Genomic DNA, 21,760 nt, shown 5'->3' on the forward strand with positions numbered 1-21,760 from the left:
GTTGTCGAAGTGGTTGTTCGGTGTCGGAACCGTTTTGAAAAGGATCCTCGTGCAAACAGGAGCAGAAGACAAAGCTCCTCCAGCTTGTGGAAGCTTCTGAGAACCTGAAAAGCCCCAGAGTAGATCCTGACTAGAGAGCAGAGAGTGTTTCTGTCCCTGTGGCCCAGGTGAAGCTTCTGCATGGATCTGTGCAGGCGTGGTGTTTGTTTGGCAGACGGGAGGAAATCAGCCTTCCACTCGCTCAAGTCGAGCTCTCGGTGAGAGAGCCACATAATTACAGGTCTAATGGGAAATCTAAAGATATCATCAGAGGGAGCCGTGTGTGCTGTGAGGGAACTTTATCAGGCCTGTATTTACTGCTCCGGCCATGAGAACTTCAACAAACTGCGTCAGGAGGTTTCCTTCACTGCAGAATCACCACAAGAGCCGGGATTTATCTGATCTGCGTGTGTGTGTGTGTGTGTGAGTGTGTGTGAGAGTGTGTGTGTGTGTGGAAGGGATTTATGGTCTAAAAGGAGAATTTGCTTGAACAGGTGAATCTGCTTGAACAGGTGACTCGACGTGTTCTGTGTGAAGACGTCAGAATAGAAACAAGAGTCGGATTGAGATGAAAGTAAAGATGTTATTCCTTTATCCTTGTTTCTTATTTTAGCAACACCTCAGAGATCGTGTCACATTCCAGTTTGAGACATCAACACGTCTGTTGTGTGTAATAACAGCAGCTTGGATTGTTTCTGTGTAGTTTCTTACATCTGGAATGAGCTCATGTCTAGAAACAGATCCTGCAGGTGAACATACAGATGTTGGTTCTGGAAGCTTCTTGTTTCCAGTTTGAAGTCTGAGTGGAGAGTAAACGAGGTGGAACACGTTGACTAGAAAACATCGGTTATCGTCTTTATCAACCATCACATCTTTCATATTTGTGTCAGTAGCTTATCTCGCCTTCATGGTCACTTCCTCCTCGAGCTGCTGCTCATGTCGGCTCGTTGGCTTATCACTGACACGCTTTGCATCTCGGGAAAGATTCACACTGTTTTCATTGTTCAGGAAGAAAAGGAAGAATATGTCAATCAGCGCTCCGGAGATTTCATATTGATGAGAATCTTCTGTGAAACTCCACAGAAAGTCCGGAGTCCACGTCTAACAACAGATTGTTTTTACGCCCCCTGGTGGTGGAAGCCTGTAAAAGACGACACTGTTTAGATACTGGACCTTAAATGAAATTAAGCAAATTAATTAATTGATTAATTCATTCATTTTTGTACAAATTGTTATTCTACAGCTCTGTAACTAAATCTTCCTGCAGATATTAATGAATCTGTAGTTTGTTATTGAATATATGAATATAAAACTGAATTATTGAGTCATAATAACAACTTCTGTCTATGATCTACATTAAGGAGCTTTTTTCTGATTGGCCTGTTTGGTGAATGTGGCCCTCCTCCTCCTCCTCTTCCTCCTCCTCTTCCTCCTCCTCCTTCAGTTTGTGTTTGTGGGAGGGTCCTGCTGGGAGGAGGGGGGGGGACTGGCCTCATGACGCGCCTCTGTTGACAGTAGTAAAGCCTCCGCACACACACGCATTCACTCACACGCCCACAGACACACACAGACCCACACACACACTCCCAGCGAGCTGTCAGTCCTCCGCTCCACGCTGCTCCATCCCGCGCGTCCTGTGCGCAGCGCGGTGCCTCCTGCTCGGCGCGCCCCAGCCTCGCGCACCGCTCTCCTCCCCGGAGCCCCGTGTAAGACAGGGACCAGGACTAATACCAGGACTAGTACCAGGACCAGGACCAGGACCAGGACCATGGCCTCCCAGGCGATCGAGCTGATGCAGCTGTCCGAGGAGCAGGTCAAAGTGCTGGAGGAATGTTTCAAGGGCTGTCGGTACCCGGACGGGACGACGCTCATGCTGGTGGCGGCAGAGTGCGGACTGTCAGAGGAGGACACACTAGTGAGTCACTGCTTCACTTCTCTCTCTCTGTGTGTGTGTGTGTATGTGTGTGTGTGTGTGTGTGTGTGTGTGATAAAGTGCTGAAAACATCTGGTATTAACTTTCCCAGATGTTCTTGACTCCTGGTTTAGAGGTTTTCATCCTGATCAGATACTAATTTCTTGAAGTAATGAACTTTGCACTTTATAGATTAGTCTTTAGTTGATGTTCCTCTTTTCTAGACTATCTGAGGTGTTTCTGTAATAGTCCCAGTTGAGATTTATTATTTATGATATTTATAAGCTATAACATCACTTAGGAGCATCACTATAGGAGCCACTGAGTCTCACTAACACTTGTAATAGAAAGTGTACTTATTGGACTAGAAGATGTTTTTAGAGCCAAGATATATAAGTACCTGTACAAATTAGAGTCCAGTATTCAAACTTCTACTTCATTACAACTACATTGTGTAAGTAATTGAATACAAATACACTTAACAATGAAGGATAAAGGTTGAATACACGTTAAAAACATGGTTTGGACTGCAGATGTGTAATTTTGCCAGCTTGTGATTTCAGTATCTGGCTGATCATAAGAGTACTATGAATACAAGTACTATACATGGTACAAAATATGTCTTTATGATGTTAATGCGACGTGTAAAGAAGAAAATACCTGAGTATGGTAACTAAAAACTACTTAACTACATTATCAGGGTTTATTTACTTTACTTTTGTGTAGTTTCAGAGATTTTTCTTCAATCTCAGGAAAAGTTAACAACTTTGTGTAAATACTCTATGAGTCAGGATTGTTTCCAGTGTCACAGTCCAGTGACCTCAGAGGGGAAATGACCCCTCGCTGCTGTGGAGACAAAAGCCGAGGGGACATGTGTGTTTGTCTTTTCTGAAAACAAAGTGAGACTCGACATGTGCCGAGTCAAACCTGGAGCCGCTGTGCTGACGCTGAATAGATCCGGTTTGTGGACTGGGATGAATAAATCCTCGTTTGTGTGCAAACAAACACAGATGACAAAGGCGGGGCCCCCCCGCTGGTCGCCAGCCGGGCGGCTCCGGCTTGTTTCTCCCTCTCGGACTCAGAGACTCAGGCTCCAGGTTCCTGCTGCCTTCAGCTCTGAGAGCGACTCAGCTCCTCCTCACGAACACTCGTTCATCTGTTCGGGCCGAGCTCACAGAGGTCATGTGTTCATGTGGGAAAAAACTTCTTCAGTTACTTCAACTTCTTTCATAAGGAGGAGAAAGACCAAGTGTATTTGTTTGGCTGCTGTGAGCCACATATTTAAATGTGTAGCTGGAACGATTAGTTGATTTGTTGACAGATTTTTCAAGTGCGAATTGACAAATGTTCACTTGTTGAGTTTAGCTTTTTGTTCGGATGAAACTAGCACCTACGTTTTCTTTATTTCTAATAGGACAAGAAGTATCAGTTTAAACTAGTTCTAAACACAATTCCACAAAAATTTAACCAACAATTCACAAACAACATGATACAAATATGATGAAAATACACAATCTTAGTATTTATCTCTGTTTAATAGACAAAACAAGTGATTTAAATGGGAAGGTAAACGACAGGCTTATGAATAATGAAGTTGCAGCTCTGCTTTTTCTTACTAAATGATATGAAAACAGATTTTAAAATCCTTCACAACAGTCGAACTCTGAAAGTGTAAAAGTTCCTCGTTGACTTTGACAACAGGAGTTTAACGAGCTGATGTTGACTGTGAAGCTTCTAAGACAGAAATCACATCATATCAGGATAAAAGACAAAGTTCAGGATGTATGTAAACAACAAAAAGCATTTTAATGATCTCCATATTCTATTAGACAACAATATCTACCAGCTTAATTCGATTTCTCTTTATCAATGAGTTTATAAATCAGCACATGATCCCACAGATTTGAGCAGAAAACCTTTGAACCACTTGTGAAGTGCAGTAAGATTAAAGGATGTTGTTATAAGCCGTGATAAAAGAAATAGAAAACTGTAATTTAATGAAATGAGACATCCCATCATGACCCAGACCTCCAGAGCGTCTCCCACGTGTGAGCACTCCCACCCGGCCTCTATCTGAGGAATGTCCTCCACTGCAGTGTCGGAGCAGCGTCCACATCAGGATCCAGATGTGAAGCCTCAGTGCAGCGATAACAGCAGCTGAAGTTATGCAGGCACCTCCAGTAGCATTCCTCCACCAGATAGAGTCACTGGCAACCAGTTCAAACGCTCCAGAGAAGTGAGTCAATGCAAGAGTTGCAACGATTGGACGTTTCATTCCGGAATATGAAGTCAGAGTTGTTTTTCCTGTTTGGGGATCTGGCAGCAGAGCAACCTGATTATTTGCTTCCAGGCTTGTCATGTAAATTCTGTTATTTGAGGCAAATCCTCGCTCCTGCTCCTGCTTTGAGGTTGAGAAGAGGCCGAGCTCTCACGTGGCCTGGGACATGTGTCCTCTTCATAAAAAACTCTCCCAGTGCAAACACTTCACCAATCAATAACTTGTATACGTCAGACCGACGCTCGATTGTTCCACTCGGACTCCTCCAGCAGGTTCCTCCAGATTTCACTCAGAGCTGCAGTTACAACAGATCTGACACAGGTTTCACCCTCAGGTGCAAACAGGTGCATCGGGCAGTTTCTCCTCGTTTAGAAAGAAAAGTCACAGGAGGTATTTTATTTTATAGGAGCAGTTCTGCCCGGTTTCACTCAAACTCTGTTGTTTAGTGTTTAAATTGATTAATCAACTGAAGGAAAGTTAATGTTCGGCAGCTGTTTTAATAATCAAACATTGGTTTACCTCACTTTTCAAACGGAAAGTTCCAGCTTCTGAAATAAGGAGATTTAGCTGATTTGTGCTGTGCCTACTTTGATTTCTAGTCTTTTTTAATGTGAAAAACTTAAAAACGATTTATAGATACAAAATATAGATATAAATGAGTTTATTTAAATTATAGTTGATTCAGTTTGTCAGTGAACAACTAGCTGTTGAGGCTTCAGAAGTCATCACCATCCCTTTGGGTGTGCACAGACCTGGGTTTCAGGGTTTCAGGATGCGTCACTCAGTGAAATAGTTTATTTAACTCGGCGAGGATTAAATCCAGATTTTCTGCCTAAACCTGTATTAGAATCTTTCCTGACTCATCCCAGTGTCAGTGACGGTTGGAGCTGTCAGGTGAAGCCCTGTCCAGGCAGGGTGAGGTGAGGTGTGGGGGGGTAAACAGCGCCCTTCCTTTTCTCTCTGCGGCCCTGCCTCAGTTTGAGTGTTTCTGGATCAGTTAACAAAGCTCTCATTGGAGAAGCTTTAGCTGGAGGAACACGCCCCGGGTTCCACTCCCTGTTCCACATTAACAGCTCCTCCAATGTGCAGCTGTGCAGCATGTTTCTGCTCCTTTCACACGTTTCACTTGCTTTCAATGCTTTAAAGGTGGAGGGGGGGGGGGGGGGGGGGGGCTGAAAGACCTCGTTATGTAATCCACTCGTAGTCAATAGGCGGGAAATGACACAAGCGCCATTGTGTGCGTCAGCGGGATTATAAATCCTGACATGATTGTTCAGAAATAGCATGTGTGTGATGGCTTTACGAGACTTCACAGAGCTTTGGTGCTTCGGCCGAACGACCAGAGACAAAAGAAAGAGCAAAACGTTTGAGAAGAGAGAGAAACGCTCTTTCACCCGATGAACCTTTAAGAACTGGACCTTCGAAGAGAAGAACTTTAAAATGAGTTTTTCTCCTCACACCGATGTTCTGAAACACAGGGAACTACACAAAACTACTTCTTACATCCAAGTGCAAACCCAGAAAACTCTGAACGTGAATCTCATGTGTCTCCAGTGAGGATGTGGTGAGGACGTGTTGGTCCTGCCAGGCTCTCGTCTCACGCCTCCAGTTCGGGCCTCTGTCCTGAAGAACTGGATCCCCCCCCCCCCCCCCCGGCGTTATTGAGATGATGTCAGCGTTGTTGTGAATCCCATGACAACACCAGCTGCAACATAGCGGGGGCGTCAGGTCACGGGCGTGTGTCGCGGCGCCCGGCGCAGTCATCATCTGGCCGGCAGCTTTCAGAGCAGCCGTCATTAGCTGAGTGGTGGGAGAACTGGATCCAGAGCAGCAGTCATTAGCTGAGCGGTGGGAGAACTGGGTCCAGAGCAGCAGTCATTAGCCGAGCGGTGGGAGAACTGGATCCAGTGGAGCAGTCATTAGCTGAGCGGTGGGAGAACTGGATCCAGAGCAGCAGTCATTAGCTGAGCGGTGGGAGAACTGGGTCCAGAGCAGCAGTCATTAGCCGAGCGGTGGGAGAACTGGATCCAGAGCAGCAGTAATTAGCTGAGCGGTGGGAGAACTGGGTCCAGAGCAGCAGTCATTAGCCGAGCAGTGGGAGAACTGGATCCAGAGCAGCAGTCATTAGCCGAGCGGTGGGAGAACTGGATCCAGAGCAGCAGTCATTAGCCGAGCGGTGGGAGAACTGGATCCAGAGGAGCAGTCATTAGCTGAGCGGTGGGAGAACTGGGTCCAGAGCAGCAGTCATTAGCCGAGCGGTGGGAGAACTGGATCCAGAGGAGCAGTCATTAGCTGAGCGGTGGGAGAACTGGGTCCAGAGCAGCAGTCATTAGCCGAGCGGTGGGAGAACTGGATCCAGAGCAGCAGTCATTAGCCGAGCGGTGGGAGAACTGGATCCAGAGGAGCAGTCATTAGCCGAGCGGTGGGAGAACTGGATCCAGAGGAGCGGCCGCTGCCAGAATCCTGTGTTGCAATTACACAGAGCCTTTTGTTTTCTGTGGTTTCCTCCGATACGAGCGCCTCCAGGTCAGCGCTGCGTCGGCATGAGTCACTGACCACAGTCGGCCTCCGCACACCGAGAAATCCCACTCTAATGTCGTTATGAAGATAATGAGTCTCGTGAAGGAAAGCAGAACGCTGCTCTCGCTTCTCGTTCGTGGATTTCACGTCTCGAAATAAACAAGAGAGTTTGTCACGTTCAACACAAACCAGCCTGAGACCTCGTCATTATTTAGTCCTGGTGAAAAATCTAATGCTGCGTTCTGCTACAACGAGTTCGGAATGACATCACAGTCCAGTAACTGGAGTTGAGAGAGTGCCAGTTGCACAGGAACAATATTTACATTAACCAGCAGGTAAACTTTAGTAAAACCAGTTCATAATAACGCATTACACAGTATTTCCCATATGCTAACATTAAATTCAGACAGTAATTGGACAGTATTGTGTGTACAACAAATTTAACGACAGAAGTGCTAATAAACAGTAAAGCTTCGCAGGGAGCGGCCATCTTGGATTTAAAAGTTGTGGGTTGTGAAGTTCCTCCGACTTTCCGAGTCTGAAGCTTTTCCCTTCTATATTATGAATGTTATGAATATGATGAGAGACTAAACTAACCTGTTTGGTGCAGTGATGACACTTAACTGTGTAGAATGTACTTTAGTTCAGCCCATGTTGCGTCTTGCTTGAGCGTAACCACAGCACATGTATGTAAACAGGAGACTCGGTTGCCCGTTGATGACTCATACAAAGAGCTCGGGCCAACCGTCAACTTAATGTGTCAAGTTATTGTGTCAGTGGAGCCTTGAGGCCCGAGGAGGAGAAAAAGCAGAACAACAGAATCGTGTTTGGTTCAAATCCTTCGTGACAATAGCAGAACTCCACCTTCTCAGGAATATTCATGTCATGACTGTGTTTAGTCGCCGGGACCAGTGACCTCACCGCTCTCCTGTTTCTGTCTCTGCAGCCGTGTCACCTGACCTGTCATCTGACCTGTCACCTGACCTGTCGCCTGATTTCTAACCTTCCTCCTTCTCTCTGGTTCCTCCAGGTCTGGTTCAAGCAGCGGAACGCGAAGTGGCGGCGGGCGGAGGGTCTCCCCGCCGAACACGGCTCGGTGCTGGACTGAGAGGTCCCGACCTCTAGGACCCTGAGCTGACCCCGCTGACCTCGGACGAGAAGACCTCCCCTCCTCTTCCTCGCTCCCCTCTTCCTCGCGTCCGTCTCTCTGTTTTGTACCCATGAAGCTCTTTCAACTTACAGAATGTGAAGGTGTTTGTGTGTTGTTGCCAACTATCTAACCGCCATGTTTACAGAAATAAACATTATTGTTATTATAAGTTAAACCGACTGAAGTGTGCTTTGAGGGAAACTGAACATCCGAGGTCTGAATAGTGGGAGGGAGCCGAGTTATACAATGGCGGGATGAGGTTTTAGAAAGGGTGGTGGTGGTGGTGGTGGTGGGGGGGGGGGGGGGGGGGGGGTTGGGTGGGGGGGTTGAGCTTTTGTTTTCAGGCTTTGTTTACACGCATGTCCCTCAGCAGCGTCACCGGCTCATACAGGAAGTGAGGAAGCGCTGCAGCTACAATAGATGCAGCTGGAATCTGCTGCAGCGATCCAGGAAACTTCCAGAGACGAATCTGGAAGGTTTTCAGGAGAGAGAGGACAGGGGGGGTGATGTCATTACATTGTCCCTTTGTCCCCGTGACCGAGCTCTGCAGAACAGTTGTGATCATCTCTTAAATATAAATCAGTCCACAGGCTGTTACACAAACATCAAAACAAGAAGTTCTTCATATTTTTTGCATTTATCTAGAAGAACCCGGTCGAGTTATTAGAAACTGAGGCTGAGAAGAGACTTTCCAGAGTTTATGAGTTCTTTATTTATATTAACATATCAATATATTTGGCTGTACTTGTTTTTTTCTTTTAGCGTTAACATGAGAGACAACATAATAGTTTATAATATTTACAATTATACATATTTATGATGAAGTTCATGGTTAAACTGTAAAGTGTCAAGCCTCAATTAAATTTGTTTGCTTGTCATGATGACTCTTATCTACACGGACTCATCCTCTTTATTTGTTTATATAAATCTATTTATTTAATTGTTCTGTTTCCTCTGCTTGTGTTCCGTCCTTTTGATTCTCATTGGTCATTGTAAAGTATTTCGTCAGATTAAGAAAAGTGTAACTCAAGTTTATTATTGTTACTGAAACAAATGGGAGCAGATCAAAGTACTGAGGTGACATCACTTCTTGATTAAAAAGGTTTTTCTTTTCTGAAATTAGTCAAACGTAGCAGTAGTGGTCAAACAAAGTAATTTAAGATATAAGAGAATGAGATGAATTAAGCTGGAATTCACTGGAGTTGGAGTGAAGGAGTCAGACAGGCGGCTGCAGGCCGAGCTCCAGAAAAGGTTCCAGCAGGAAACCAGAGTCCTGAGCCGAGTCCAGACATCAGAGCCGAGGCCAGGAGGAGACAAAGATACTCGTGGTTCCAGAGAACTGGAGAATATTTCATCTGCTAAACGTCTCTGAGCTCTGACAACGACTGGGAACGAATACAGACATGACCCCAGGTCCAGAGGGAAGCGTCTGTTGCTCCGACACGTGAGGATGTGATCACAGACAGACACAGACGAGTGCTGCACTTCCTCTCACTGACCACCTGGGGGCTGAGGAACAAGCGTCCACACTGATGGACAATGAGTCAATGTCTCAGCTCTCAGAGGTCAATGTCAAGGTCAACGTCCTGAACAGGGATGTCAAAATGTTTGTTGGTGCACAAACTGGGATGTAGAGCAGCGGTTTGACACTCTGGCCTCCAGACAGAGGTCAGAGGAAGGTGACCTCCTGACCTCCGAACTTCAGGATCTCTAGAATCCTCTGCATTCCTGATTCTGTGATTTGACTGATTCAACAACTGAGTGAAGTTAGTCTGATAATTGAAGCCATTCTACTTGATCTCCTTCTGCATTACTCATGTCATACTTTCCACTAAGACACAGAGGAAGGTGGGAGAGAGAGAGAGAGGGAGAGAGAGAGAGAGAGAGGGAGAGAGAGAGAGACACTCTGTGGTGGTGGGAACGCCCTCACAACCAGCTCAACAGAAACCAACACTGATCCAACAGGTAGATCATCTGCTTGTTACACACACTGCCATTAAACAGGCATCCGCTGCGCACACACACACGCACACACAAACTCACACACACACACACACACTGTGACACGCATGTTCACTGACATTTGCGTGATTCCAACATTCAAACAGTAGAAATAACAAAACACACAATCCTTACACACACTGTTATTCCAGCATGATACTTCAGCTGGTTGTGGATTAAAGGATCAGTGTGTAGAATGTAGTGACATCTAGTGGTGAAGGGTCAACCTGCAGCTTACTCCCCCCCCCCCCCCCAAACATGAGAGGGAACCTGTACAAACCTTCAGTTGTCACATAAACACAAAGGGTTTAGTTTGTCCAGTTTGAGCTCCTGTTAAATTTTTGTTATAATCTATAACGTTTCAAAATAAATTTAAGTTAACCCCTTCCACCCTCATAAAGTTCACATGTTCCTAATAAATAGTAAAACTACTAAATTAATGGAAACAAACATTTACCTTTATGGTTTAGTTTGTGAAAAGAGCAGAAAGATTATTTTATTACAGTTTATATAAAGTATTAATACTTTGTAAGACCTTAACCTAAAGATTCTTAATAATTAACAATACAGGTAATTATAAGTGTAAAGGGTCAGAGGTCACAGAGGCCTCCTCTTCCTCACTGATGAAGCTTGACGGAGATGCTGTGTCTCAGCCGTCCGGCCCGGAGTCCCTCCAGTGAGAGGACGTCCCTACATTGAAAGGACATCCCGGGTGTTTGATGCTGAGCCACAGGAGCCGCTGAGCGTGTGTGCAGAATTTGAATTGGAGGCTTGTTTTGTGTGTTGCTAAGAAAACTCTGCAGCGCTGTGAGGAATCTGTCGCTCGGGAGCCGCCAGACTTTCTGCTGCTTGACTTTCTGCCGGGACTCCGATCATCTCATCACCGGTTAACCAACGGAGTCTGTTCACCTGGAACTATTTGTGTTTGTCATCGATTCTTCTAAGTTATTCAACACTGTTCATAAAGTTTCTGCTGCTGTCTGTGCAAATTAGAGCAGAAACAAACTGTTGATTGACTATAAAAATAATTGGCCAGTAATTTTGATAGTTGAATTATGCCAAGAGGCGTTTTAGCCTTACAGACAAGAATGAATCTATTTTCAAATATGATCAAATATAAATGCAGATCAATTTAAGTTTAAAGATTTGTTATTTCAAGATTGTGCAAGATGCTAAAAATCAAGAAAAACATGAGAAAAAGGAGGAAAGTTGGAAAAAAAACTGAGAATAAATAACTGAAAAGTAATTTCAGACTTGGGATGGTGCATCAAAATACATAAATAAATGATGAAGATGATGAATAGCGATGCAATTAATAGTTGAAATGATCATAAGTCACAGCCTGGGTATGAATCACATCAGATTTCTACCTTTGATAAGTTTTTATGAACTCAGATCCAGTTTCATGTGAGAGAGACAAAAACTAACTGGAAAATAAAACCATTGAAAAAACCTCTTTGACAAACTGGGTTATACTTTCTAGCTGAAACGCTGGAGCCTCCAAACTTCTCCCTCTTCTGTTTCTCCTGTTTCAAAAACATTTACACGCACAAATAAACCGAAGCAACGGCAAATTAAAGCTGTGGTTTTACCGTATGCTGCACAAACGGTGGTTAAATAAATAAAGGACTTCGCTCTGCACACTTTATTTATTTACAACTGACTCGAGTCCAAACCCACTGCAGCATCGTTTTCTCACAGCTCGGGGAACATGGACCCACCAGCTCCTGTCACTCCGCCCTCACACGGTTTGTTTGCTCCATGCAAATGAAAAATGAAACCAGGGATCAAGTAAAGAGAGTTTTAAAATGTTGTGGCTCAACAGCCTCAACAGATGAGGATAGAGAGGCTGTTTGTGAAGGTTGAAGAGTTGTGTGGTGTTTTGCTTTAACTCTTGAACACTGAACTGTTTCTATAACACTAAGAGCAGGAAGGAATACAAAACAAGAGCAAGCTTTCATCCCTCATATTGAACCACACATATCACAAACTGTTTCCTGTGTGAGCAGAAGGTGTGTCATAAAGGAAACATCCTGTGTGAAGATGAGCAAACAGTCATGGTTACTGCTAATCCTTCATACACATGGGTGTGGACGTAACAAATCAACATCTGGATTCAATAATATTCAGATATGACTTTTTGTTTCCATTAATCACAAGTTGCTATAGAGCCCATTTTCAAGTTGTCTATTTTGTGAAGCCAATGTTCAATCAAAAGTCAGTCAATCACAGAGAAGAAGCAAATATTAACATTTAATGAGAATATGATTTGTTTTGGAGTTAATAACTAACTTTTATCATTATCAAAATGTTGATGATTAATGACAGAAACTCACATTTCTAAAGAGACAAACCTAAAAGGAGACACATCCACATTTGTCAGGACTCAAAGAACTTTATATTGAACTCTCCTCCTCCTCCTCATCCCCCTCCTCTTCCTCCTCCTCCTCCTCATCCCCCTCCTCTTCCTCCTCCTCCTCCTCCTCCCAGGTCCCGATCACAGCAGGTTAATCCCAGATCATCCTCCCAGCACGACATGGGTTCAGCCTCATCTGATGTTTGTCTGCTCCTCGGCCTCCAGCCCACCCCAGACCTGTGCTGAACCCCCCCCCCCCCCCCCCCCCCAGTCCGCCCGCAGGGCTCCAACCCTGATTACTGCCCCGCGCCTCCACCTCTGCTCACATCAGCCGTGACCGCTTCTTATGGAAAAACTGTGTCTTACAGCAGATTCCCAGACCGAGGCCCCACAACCCCTTTGTCAGCTGGACTGAGGCCAGATTGTGGTACTTTCCACGGGTCACGACCTTTCAGAGGAGGGAGGGGAGCTTCTGAACCGGTTCGGTTGATGTCATCATCAATGTGCACGTGCACAGCGGCCTGATGTGGCACTGGAACCTCTGTCCATGCACATCTGTCCCAAATCAAAAGCAGGTGTTGAAATTCACAGAGGTTTTATTTAGTGGTTCGATTATGGTTTAAAATACACAGTGGATTAAAAATCTGTGCAGGGACAAGCATCCACACTCACATGGTTGGGATAGAAACATGAAATCCAGCTCCAGTGCAAAGGGAAAACCTCCTGGATCACAACATCACACTCAGCTTTTTAACTCCGAACATCTTTCACAGATTCTGCCAAAACATCAGAGATTTAAAGCAGCAATCGTTCATAAATCCTGATGTCGCAATCCAGAAATAACTGGTTTTAATGGCTCCAGCTCGCGGTGATGACATCAACACACGAGCGGAGACACACACGCAACAGTTGGGAATCGATCTCAGACCAATTCCCGTCCAGATCCATTAAACTGGGAATTTCAACACATTTTCAAATCCTTCGAGAATTTAAATGTTTTTTTCCTCTTTCTCTCGGTTTTGTGGTTTAAAGAGGAATTCTGGTATTTCGATGGCTGCGGCTACAATTTAATCTTAATGAGCAAAAGCAACAATCCACAAAATGTCACTTCAAGTGTTTTTTCACCGATAAAAGGCTGAAATTGTTTCTCTGGGAGTTCACTCAGATTCTGGAAACATTGGAAATTTATAAACATACGACTGAGGCTAAAAAATACTGAAATTCCTCTCGAAAAGATTTTATTGCATTAGTGGAAAAGAAGTTAGAAGCTAAAGCTCTAAAGAATTTGAACATTGAATCTGCAGAATCTTCAGACAAGTTAAAGACTTTTAATCGAGATCTATGTGTGTTTGCGGATTCATTTCAAAGCCTCTTTCTTCATCCTAACATCTTCTTCCCATCAATCCCACGGTAGCAGGGATGAGACCAGCAGAGAGTTGGTAGTGATGCTGACGGAGGCTCAGGGGAACAGGACGTAGTTTCTTCTCCACTCCGCCTCTCGTGGAGCGACGTAGTCCTTGGAGAGCTGCTGCGCTGTCGCCAGCGTTTCAACTCGAGAACTTGGCGTCGCTCTTCTCGCTGCCCTCGACACCTGAGATCATGAATCAGAGGTTTCACTGTGAGGTTCAAGATGTATCGACACTAACTTCAGCAAAGTTCGAAGGAAGTTTGGACAGAAAAGTTAGAAGGTAATGAACCAAAAGTCAAGTTTTAACTTCTGGAAACTTGGCGGAAGGCAGAGGAAGCATCAAACAGTCATTATTTGTGGTGTTGAACTCATTCATGGTTAAATTACTGGAAAATATCTTCCTTTGTTTCATGATGTTGAACATACAGGACGATTTAAACTGTTTCTTGTTGTGCTTGTTCTGTTGAGAAATTTCTAGAGCCTGATGATCCTGAATTTGCATCCTACTGATGATATTTAACTGGCGTCTTTACCATCTATAGAAAACCCATCAAACAGAGACACAGGATCACTGCTTCTGCAGATGTCAGAGAGTGGATCTCACCGTCCAGACCGACTCCTCCGGACGTCCCAGCTCGCTGCAGACGTTGCTCTTCCTCAGTCTGGGCAGCGACAGCTGGACGAGTCGCTGAGAGACGCGAGCTCCTCTGGACGCCGAGGACACGTCAGTATCTGCTGCTGCTGCTGGGATATGAATATGATGCTGACAACACAACACAAAAAAGTTAAATAAAGAAATGAATCCGACAGAAACAACATGAGAGAGAACAAACCACAAACATCAGATACTTCTGAAACAGATTAGAGGAACCCTATCAAATCAGAGGTCCACACATTCTTCAAACCAGAAACAGTTAAAAACAACAAATTGAAAGTCATTTCATTACACACAAAATAAAAATATGTTACAGAGGAGATGAGAGGAAACATATCAAGCAAAGATCCAGAATCAAACCAGAGACGTCTTATTCAGGATATGGTCTTTTGGTTGAACGCTCACTGAAGAGCAGAGTAAGATGATTGATCACAAATGTGTTCTCTGTGCTCAGATGAGACCTTGAGTTCAGAAGTGTCTCCTGCTGGTGTCCGTCCAGATTTTAAGTCTGGACGGACACCAGACTTAAAATCATTTATGCTGCATTTAAAGTCAAATGAGACAAGAAATTAAATACTTAAAGATTAAAAGAGGTAATGTTGTGTAATATATAAGCACAATGCAACAAGTAGGAGTGTTTAGTTAAGTATCTAAAGATAACATTTTTAAGAGCGTCGGTTCAAACAATAAAGGTGTTTTATTGCATTAAAGTAAAACTCTGCAAATCTGAAACTACAGCAGCATTGGTACAGTACGGTAACAACACAAGGTTTCCTGAGTGTTCATTTCAGAGTAAAGGTCCTCGCCTCTCTGTTGCTCTGGAAGTCCGGGGGGTTCTGTTTGGCGTCGGCGAGCCGCAGCAGTCGAGGAGCGATCGCTGCAGTTTTCACTCTGGGGTCAACGTGCCAGATCGGACAGTTGATCTCACACTGAGGAGTGTGAGGAGAGCTGAGGGACAGACGACCAGAGAGAGACACAAGTCAACCATCACACTCAGTGATCCACATGCAGGAGACACGTCTGAACTCAAGGTCTCATCTGAGGACAGAGAGCAAATCAACAGAGCGACATCAGAAACATGCATAATTGATGTCAATCTCTGTTTCTAGAGCATTTATGATGAAGAACACATCTTTGATCAATCATCTACATCTTACTCTGCTCTTCATGGAGCGTTCAACCAAACTACCATTCTACAGATATCCTGAATAAGGCGTCTCTGGTTTGATTCTGGATCTGTGCTTCATACGTTTCCTCTCATTTCCTCTGTAACATATTTTTTATTTTGTGTGTAATCAAATTACTTTCAATTTGTTCTTTTTAACTGTTTCTGGTTTTTAGCTCATAAAGCACCTCGTCGCTGTGTTTTAAAGGGTGATATATATATATATATATATATATATTATTTATAATTATTATCATTATTATTATAAACAATCTGCCTTACAGTTTCCCATCTGTATCTACACAGGCAGATCTAGATCATTCTTCTTATTTCTTCTACTTAAGTCATTTCTAACACATCTGGATTCTAGTTGAGTGAAGAATGTGTGGACCTCTGATTTGATAGGGTTCCTCTAATCTGTTTCAGAAGTATCTGATATTTGTGGTTTGTTCTCTCTCATGTTGTTTCTTTCTGATTCATTTCTTTATTTCACTTTTTTGTGTTGTGTTGTCAGCATCATATTCATATCCCAGCAGCAGCAGCAGATATTGATGTGTGTGTGAGTTGAGCTCAGGATCTAAACCCTGGACGAGTCTCAGTCTGCACATGCTCGGCAGCACGATGTTCTGCGGCTGCTGCAGCGTGTTCAGATTTTATAAAAAGACTTCCGCGGCTGTCTGAGGCGTCCCAGGGGTCCTGAGCCCGGGACAATGAGCTCTATTGTCTCCGCTCCTCGCTCTCCCACAGGCTGACACTGAAATAACACAAAGTCCCAAACCTGGCTTCCTCAGCCCGAGGGGAGACGTTAGTGTTGGACATCAGCCTCTGCTCATATTTTACTTTATGATACGTTTGTTACTCTGCAGTTGGGTTTTGGACGCCGGCGGCTACAGGCTGGAGATGTGGAGGTTTGGTGGAGAGTTGGATGAGGACATTATCTTTAAAACAGATACAGGACATGAGGCTGCAGAACAAACGGTTCATATTTCTTTATGAAGCAGTGATTTGGTTCAAAATCCTAAATCCAACCCAGGGTCTGTGTGTGTGGACTGAAAACAAAGATGTTCCATTTAGGATCATATAAAACTGAAACACAGAAAAGTCTCACATATACGGCCTTTTAAAAATAACTTCTTCTATGATTATTATAAATAATGTTCTCACTAATGACAAATTGATTACTTGACTAATTATTCAAACACTAGTTAAAGCTAAAGGTCCTTCCTTATTTTATGTTGTTAACAAAAACAATAAAACATGAATTCGAAAAAAACCATAAGACAGATAGCAAGGAAGTTATTTAAAACAAATAAGATCAGCAAATATCATTTACATTGATTTTGAAAACATAAACTTATAAATAAAGTGTAGAGGTAAAAGTTGTTTGTTATTCTGACAATCACTTCACTGTCAATCAACACAAACTGAACATATTACATAGTTTTTGTCGTATTAAATAAAACACTGCTTTTAGCAAAGTGTTCCTAATAAACTGACAAACTGTCCAAACACACCAGTCAGTGCTCTCTAGTGGACAAATAATGTAAACTGTGTTTCCAGCTGTACAGAGACGCCTTGTTACTGGTGACACATACATTGATATAATAAATGAAAGTAAGACGATTATATGTATTAATGTATTTTTTTTTTTTTTTTATATATATATATATATATTTGTTGTATACAGATTATGGGACCAACATATATATACAATTTGACTGCAAGACGCTGCAATGCAGATGTTCAAAGCTTCGTTTTGTTCACTGCTCAAGGTTAAAAAATGAAAACATTTGGTTTAAATGTGAAAGTTTGTGTTTAAATGCCATGTGACTGTTAATTTAGGTAAATTTTAGTTTTGCTTTACACTGAAATATCTAAGAACTATTGACCAAATGTCTCTTAATTTGAAAATCACCCAAATCAATAACTCCCTGGTCTCTGCAGCTCTTATATAAATAACTCATAACACGACAATTCAACTGGGTTTAACTTTACTGGGATCTAACTTCACTGGATGTGGTTTATCTAATGAGGTCTGTTACTCTACTGGTCTGTTACCGCGCCTCCTGGGAACTGTGGCTGCGGCCTCTGGGTGTCGACAGGCGGACAAAGCTCTGGTACTGGGACGTCTTGGAGGAAGGACGCTGGGTCTTCGCCTCCTCGTCCTTCCTGCAGGAAAACGGAAGCTGTTACCACGTCCATTATCGTGGGTTGTGTTGAGAGACTGGGACAAAACAAAGTCTCCCAGCAGAAGGAAGGGGGGGGGGGGGGGGGGGCAGAACAATGGATTAATGTCTGAGCTTCACTGACGCACGACTGGAAAAATGATCTACACACACACAAACATGGACATTCATCCCTTTACGTTTCAAAGACGGAAAGTGCAAAATCCTTACGGACCAATTCCAAATGTAAAGAATCAGTTTACTGATTTATTAATATTATCTTATTGTGGAATTAACCCCAAAAATACTTAAAAACAACAATTTATTGAACATACCAACACGTTTTTTGTGTTATTTGTCTCTTTAACTAGATCAAAACTTAATAAAAACTAAAGCATCTGGGTTTTTGAGGAAATTAGAGACACTTATTAGATATTAAACTATATAATATAAAGTAAATCATCAGCAGAACCTATGGACTCAGACAAATATGTAGATAGATCATTACAAAATTTTGAATCTTTGCTTTTGTAACTGTTACAACTCTATTACTAGTATTTCCTTAATCAAATAACAACACAGATCAATAACTGATAATTAAAGTAATATTTCTTTGAAGCCCTACAGAATAAACTTGTGCTCACTTATGATCACATGACTGATCTTGAGCAAATTAAACCAACAATATTGTGACTATTTAAATTGAAATAAATAGTGTAGCAGGAAGTTCATCCGCAAAATAATGTGATTAGACATGAACATAATTATCTGATGTAATTAACAAACAGAACAAACCTGTAAATACATATTTCACCAGGTCAGGAGGTCGGGTTCGTTTGTGCTGTTTATATTTCACAGGGTGAATCTCTGGTGATGGAACCAGCAGGTGATCACTGTCATCGTCAATAAAACTCAATCATCATAAGATTCATTATCATTTCCCCGGGAGCTGCACTTCCTGTGTGGGCTCCTGATTGAGTTACACTGCTGCCGGACTTTTAATCTGACAGCTGAGACAGGAAACACTTAGGTGGTATCAAAATAAAAGCCTCCGGGGCTGTAACTACCTCCAGCAGCAGCAGCAGCCCCCCCCACTGATGAAACTGGCATCGCTCCTGAACATAACTTTACAGTTTCCTGCATCGACTGCAGGGTTATTAGTCCCTTTGGCTCTGCAAACATTTCCACTGATACGCCAACGCAGCACATCAGTATAAAAGCTTGTGTACACAAACAACAACCCCCCCCCCCGCTCATGTGCTTTTGATAGAGTCATCAATAAGCCCGGCTCCAGTTACCTCCCCTCCCTTGCTGGGAGGCGTCTCTTGTGCTCGGACAGGTGTTGGATTCTTGCACTTGGAAAGGCTCCGAGCGCCGCCGGGCCACACCGGCTCCTGGTCGCCCCCCCTCAGCTTCTCACTGATCGATAGAGACAACGATGAGAAGCTGTGACTAAGAAAATAAAACTTTCTCCAAGTGGACAAATGAGACAATGATGCTGTCAATCAAAAAAGTGACCTCTGTTCATCACTCAAACAAACATCTGAGCTTCATCACGTGGTTTTTGGGGGAAACTTCACTGAGAAACATAAAGACTGAGGTTTCACACCAGATCAATGACTGTCGATCTCATGTGATCTCAGAGGCAAAGAACAAGCGTGAGCGGAACAGAGGCCATTGTGCTCCTTCCTGCCGTGTTTGTTCTCACACGAGCAGGAAGGAGTTCCAGACGTTTGCCCGACTCAAGCTCCTCACCGAGGAGTCGTAGCCCAGATTGTTTTTGAGGTTTTGTGCCGCGCCAGCTCCAAGATCCTGCAGAAGAGAAAAGTATTCACAGAGGACACAAATCAGCGTCGCACACAAGTGAATGTTCAGGCACTCGGGCTCAGAGGGGGAAACGTGCAATCACTCTGCGGGTTTCCTTGTTTCTGTCCAGGGTTTTTCCGACTTTCTGGCAGAGCTGCAAACTCCAAAGAACTTGATCCTGCTCCTCTTCAACGTTCAACCTCACAGTGACCACTAGCTCTCACTGCAGCAGCTTTTCATTTGGAAGGGATGGAAACACAAGTCCCCCTCATATGTTTTTAATCCTTTCATCAATCCTAGTGCCCCATTTTATTACCAACAGGTTTTGCTTGATTTATTATTTTATCACTATTGTATTAATGGTTTGATGTGTTTTATTTCTGTATCATTTTCTTCTCTGATCCTATTTACACCAGCAAAGTTTTAATCCAGTTTCCTCCAGGTAAAGTCTTTAAGTTCCCCGGTTGAACTCAGACTAGAAAAGTCAGTTTGTAAATCTCTCAAAAAGTACTGTAATCCATTACTTTTGTGTTACTACCAGTACTTTTAAAAGTGCTATTAAACTCGTCTTGATTTTAAATTAGTTAGTTAGTTAGTGCCTGTAGCACCCCTGCTGGGGTATAGGCCGTCGACAAGGGACCTCCAGAGTTCACGGTCGCTGGCGTTCTTTTCTATCTGCGACCAGGTGCCTCCCAGTCTCTTTGTGTCTGCCTGAAGGTCCCGGCGCCAGGTGTTTTTAGGACGTCCTCTGCTTCTCTTTCCTTGAGGGTTCCAGGTCAGAGCCTGTCTGGTGGTGTTTGACTCTGGTTTGCGTAATGTGTGCCCGATCCATCTCCATCTTCTTCGTCCAATTTCGTCTGCTGCTGGGGGTTGTTTTGTTCTTGTCCACAGATCGTTGTTGCTGACCTTGTTTGGCCAGTAGATTTTCAGGATTCTTCTGAGACATTTGTTTATGAAGGTTTGCACTTTATTTATTGTGATCTTATTGATTCTCCATGTCTCTGCCCCATAGAGCAGGACGGATTTTACGTTGGAGTTAAAGATTCTGATTTTAGTCGTTTCCCGTATCTCTCTAGAGTTCCAGATGTTCTTGAGAAGTAGAAATGATGTCCTTGCCTTACCTATCCTAGCTTTTACATCTGCATCTGTACCACCCTGACTGCTGATGATACTCCCCAAGTAGGTAAAGGACTCTACCTCTTCTAACATGGTGTCACCAAGGGTGATCGGTTCCGTACTAGTTGTATTTATCCTTATGTTTTTAGTTTTTCCCTCATGGATGTTAAGTCCTACTTGTGAGGAAGTCTCTACGAGTGTATTGATCTTGTCTTGCATCTGGTGGTAGCTATGTGACAGTAGTGCCAGGTCATCTGCGAAATCTAAGTCATCCAGTTGGGTCCATAATGTCCATCGGATTCCGTTCTTCCTTTGTTCTGTTGTTGTTCTCATGATCCAGTCAATGGCTAGTAAAAACAGGAATGGGGATAGAAGACAACCCTGTCTGACCCCAGTCTTGATCTGGAACTGTTCCGTGAGCTGTCCATCATGTATCACTCTACAGGTCATTCCAGAATAGCTGTTTTCAATGATGTTCACTAGCTTAGTGGGCACTCCATGGTGTCTCAATAACTTCCATGCGGTCTCTCTATGTACACTGTCGAATGCCTTCTCGTAGTCGACAAAGTTGACATAGAGTGGGGAGTTCCACTCTAGTGACTGCTCTATGATAATGCGAAGAGTGGCAATCTGGTCGACACAGGACCTATTCTTTCTAAATCCTGCTTGCTCGTCTCTCAGTTGGTGGTCAACTGCATCCTTCATTCTGTCCAGGATGACTCTATTTAGCACTTTGCCTGGCACAGAGAGTAGGGTGATCCCTCTATAGTTGTTGCAGTTTCCCAGGTCTCCTTTCTTTGGGAGCTTGTTAATAAGGCCCTCTTTCCAGTCAGATGGTATCTCTTCTTCTTCCCAGATCCTTTTGAAGAGTGGATGCAGCAGGCTCACCGTGATACCAACGTCTGCCTTTAGGGCTTCTGCCGGGATGTTATCTGGCCCAGTTGCTTTCCCACTCTTCAGCTGCTGTATCGCTTTTCTGATCTCCTCTCTGCTGGGTATGTCACAGCTGATGGGGAGGTCGGTCTGTGCTGGTGGGATATCTGGTGGGTTTACTGGTGGGGGTCTATTTAGCAGTTCCTCAAAGTGTTCTGCCCATCTGTGTAGTTGTCCGTCCTTTGTTTTAATGCTGTTTCCCTCTTTATCCCTGACCGGTCTTTGTGGCCTGCTGTATTTGCCCGACAGCTTTCTG

The 21,760-nt window shown here is 43.7% G+C and overlaps 2 protein-coding genes across 2 annotated transcripts; one reads left to right on the forward strand and one right to left on the reverse strand.

The window, feature by feature from the left end:
- The first annotated feature begins 1,563 nt into the window (after window positions 1–1,563).
- hopx (HOP homeobox) lies at window positions 1,564–8,074 on the forward strand. Its single transcript, XM_062394039.1, has 2 exons — window positions 1,564–1,954; window positions 7,780–8,074. Exons 1-2 carry the CDS (start codon window positions 1,808–1,810, stop codon window positions 7,855–7,857), a joined length of 225 nt encoding a protein of 74 aa, XP_062250023.1. The 5' UTR covers window positions 1,564–1,807; the 3' UTR covers window positions 7,858–8,074.
- Window positions 8,075–12,934: 4,860 nt separating this feature from the next.
- On the reverse strand, window positions 12,935–19,763 carry LOC133959139 (uncharacterized). Its single transcript, XM_062394237.1, has 6 exons — window positions 19,759–19,763; window positions 19,405–19,461; window positions 18,948–19,043; window positions 17,543–17,653; window positions 14,269–15,267; window positions 12,935–13,847 (listed from the first exon to the last, which is right to left on the reverse strand). Exons 1-5 carry the CDS (start codon window positions 19,761–19,763, stop codon window positions 15,102–15,104), a joined length of 435 nt encoding a protein of 144 aa, XP_062250221.1. The 3' UTR covers window positions 12,935–13,847; window positions 14,269–15,101.
- Between the last annotated feature and the right edge of the window lie 1,997 nt (window positions 19,764–21,760).

Source organism: Platichthys flesus, chromosome 8 (genome assembly GCF_949316205.1).
Source record: "Platichthys flesus chromosome 8, fPlaFle2.1, whole genome shotgun sequence".
Taxonomy (NCBI): Eukaryota; Metazoa; Chordata; class Actinopteri; order Pleuronectiformes; family Pleuronectidae; genus Platichthys; species Platichthys flesus.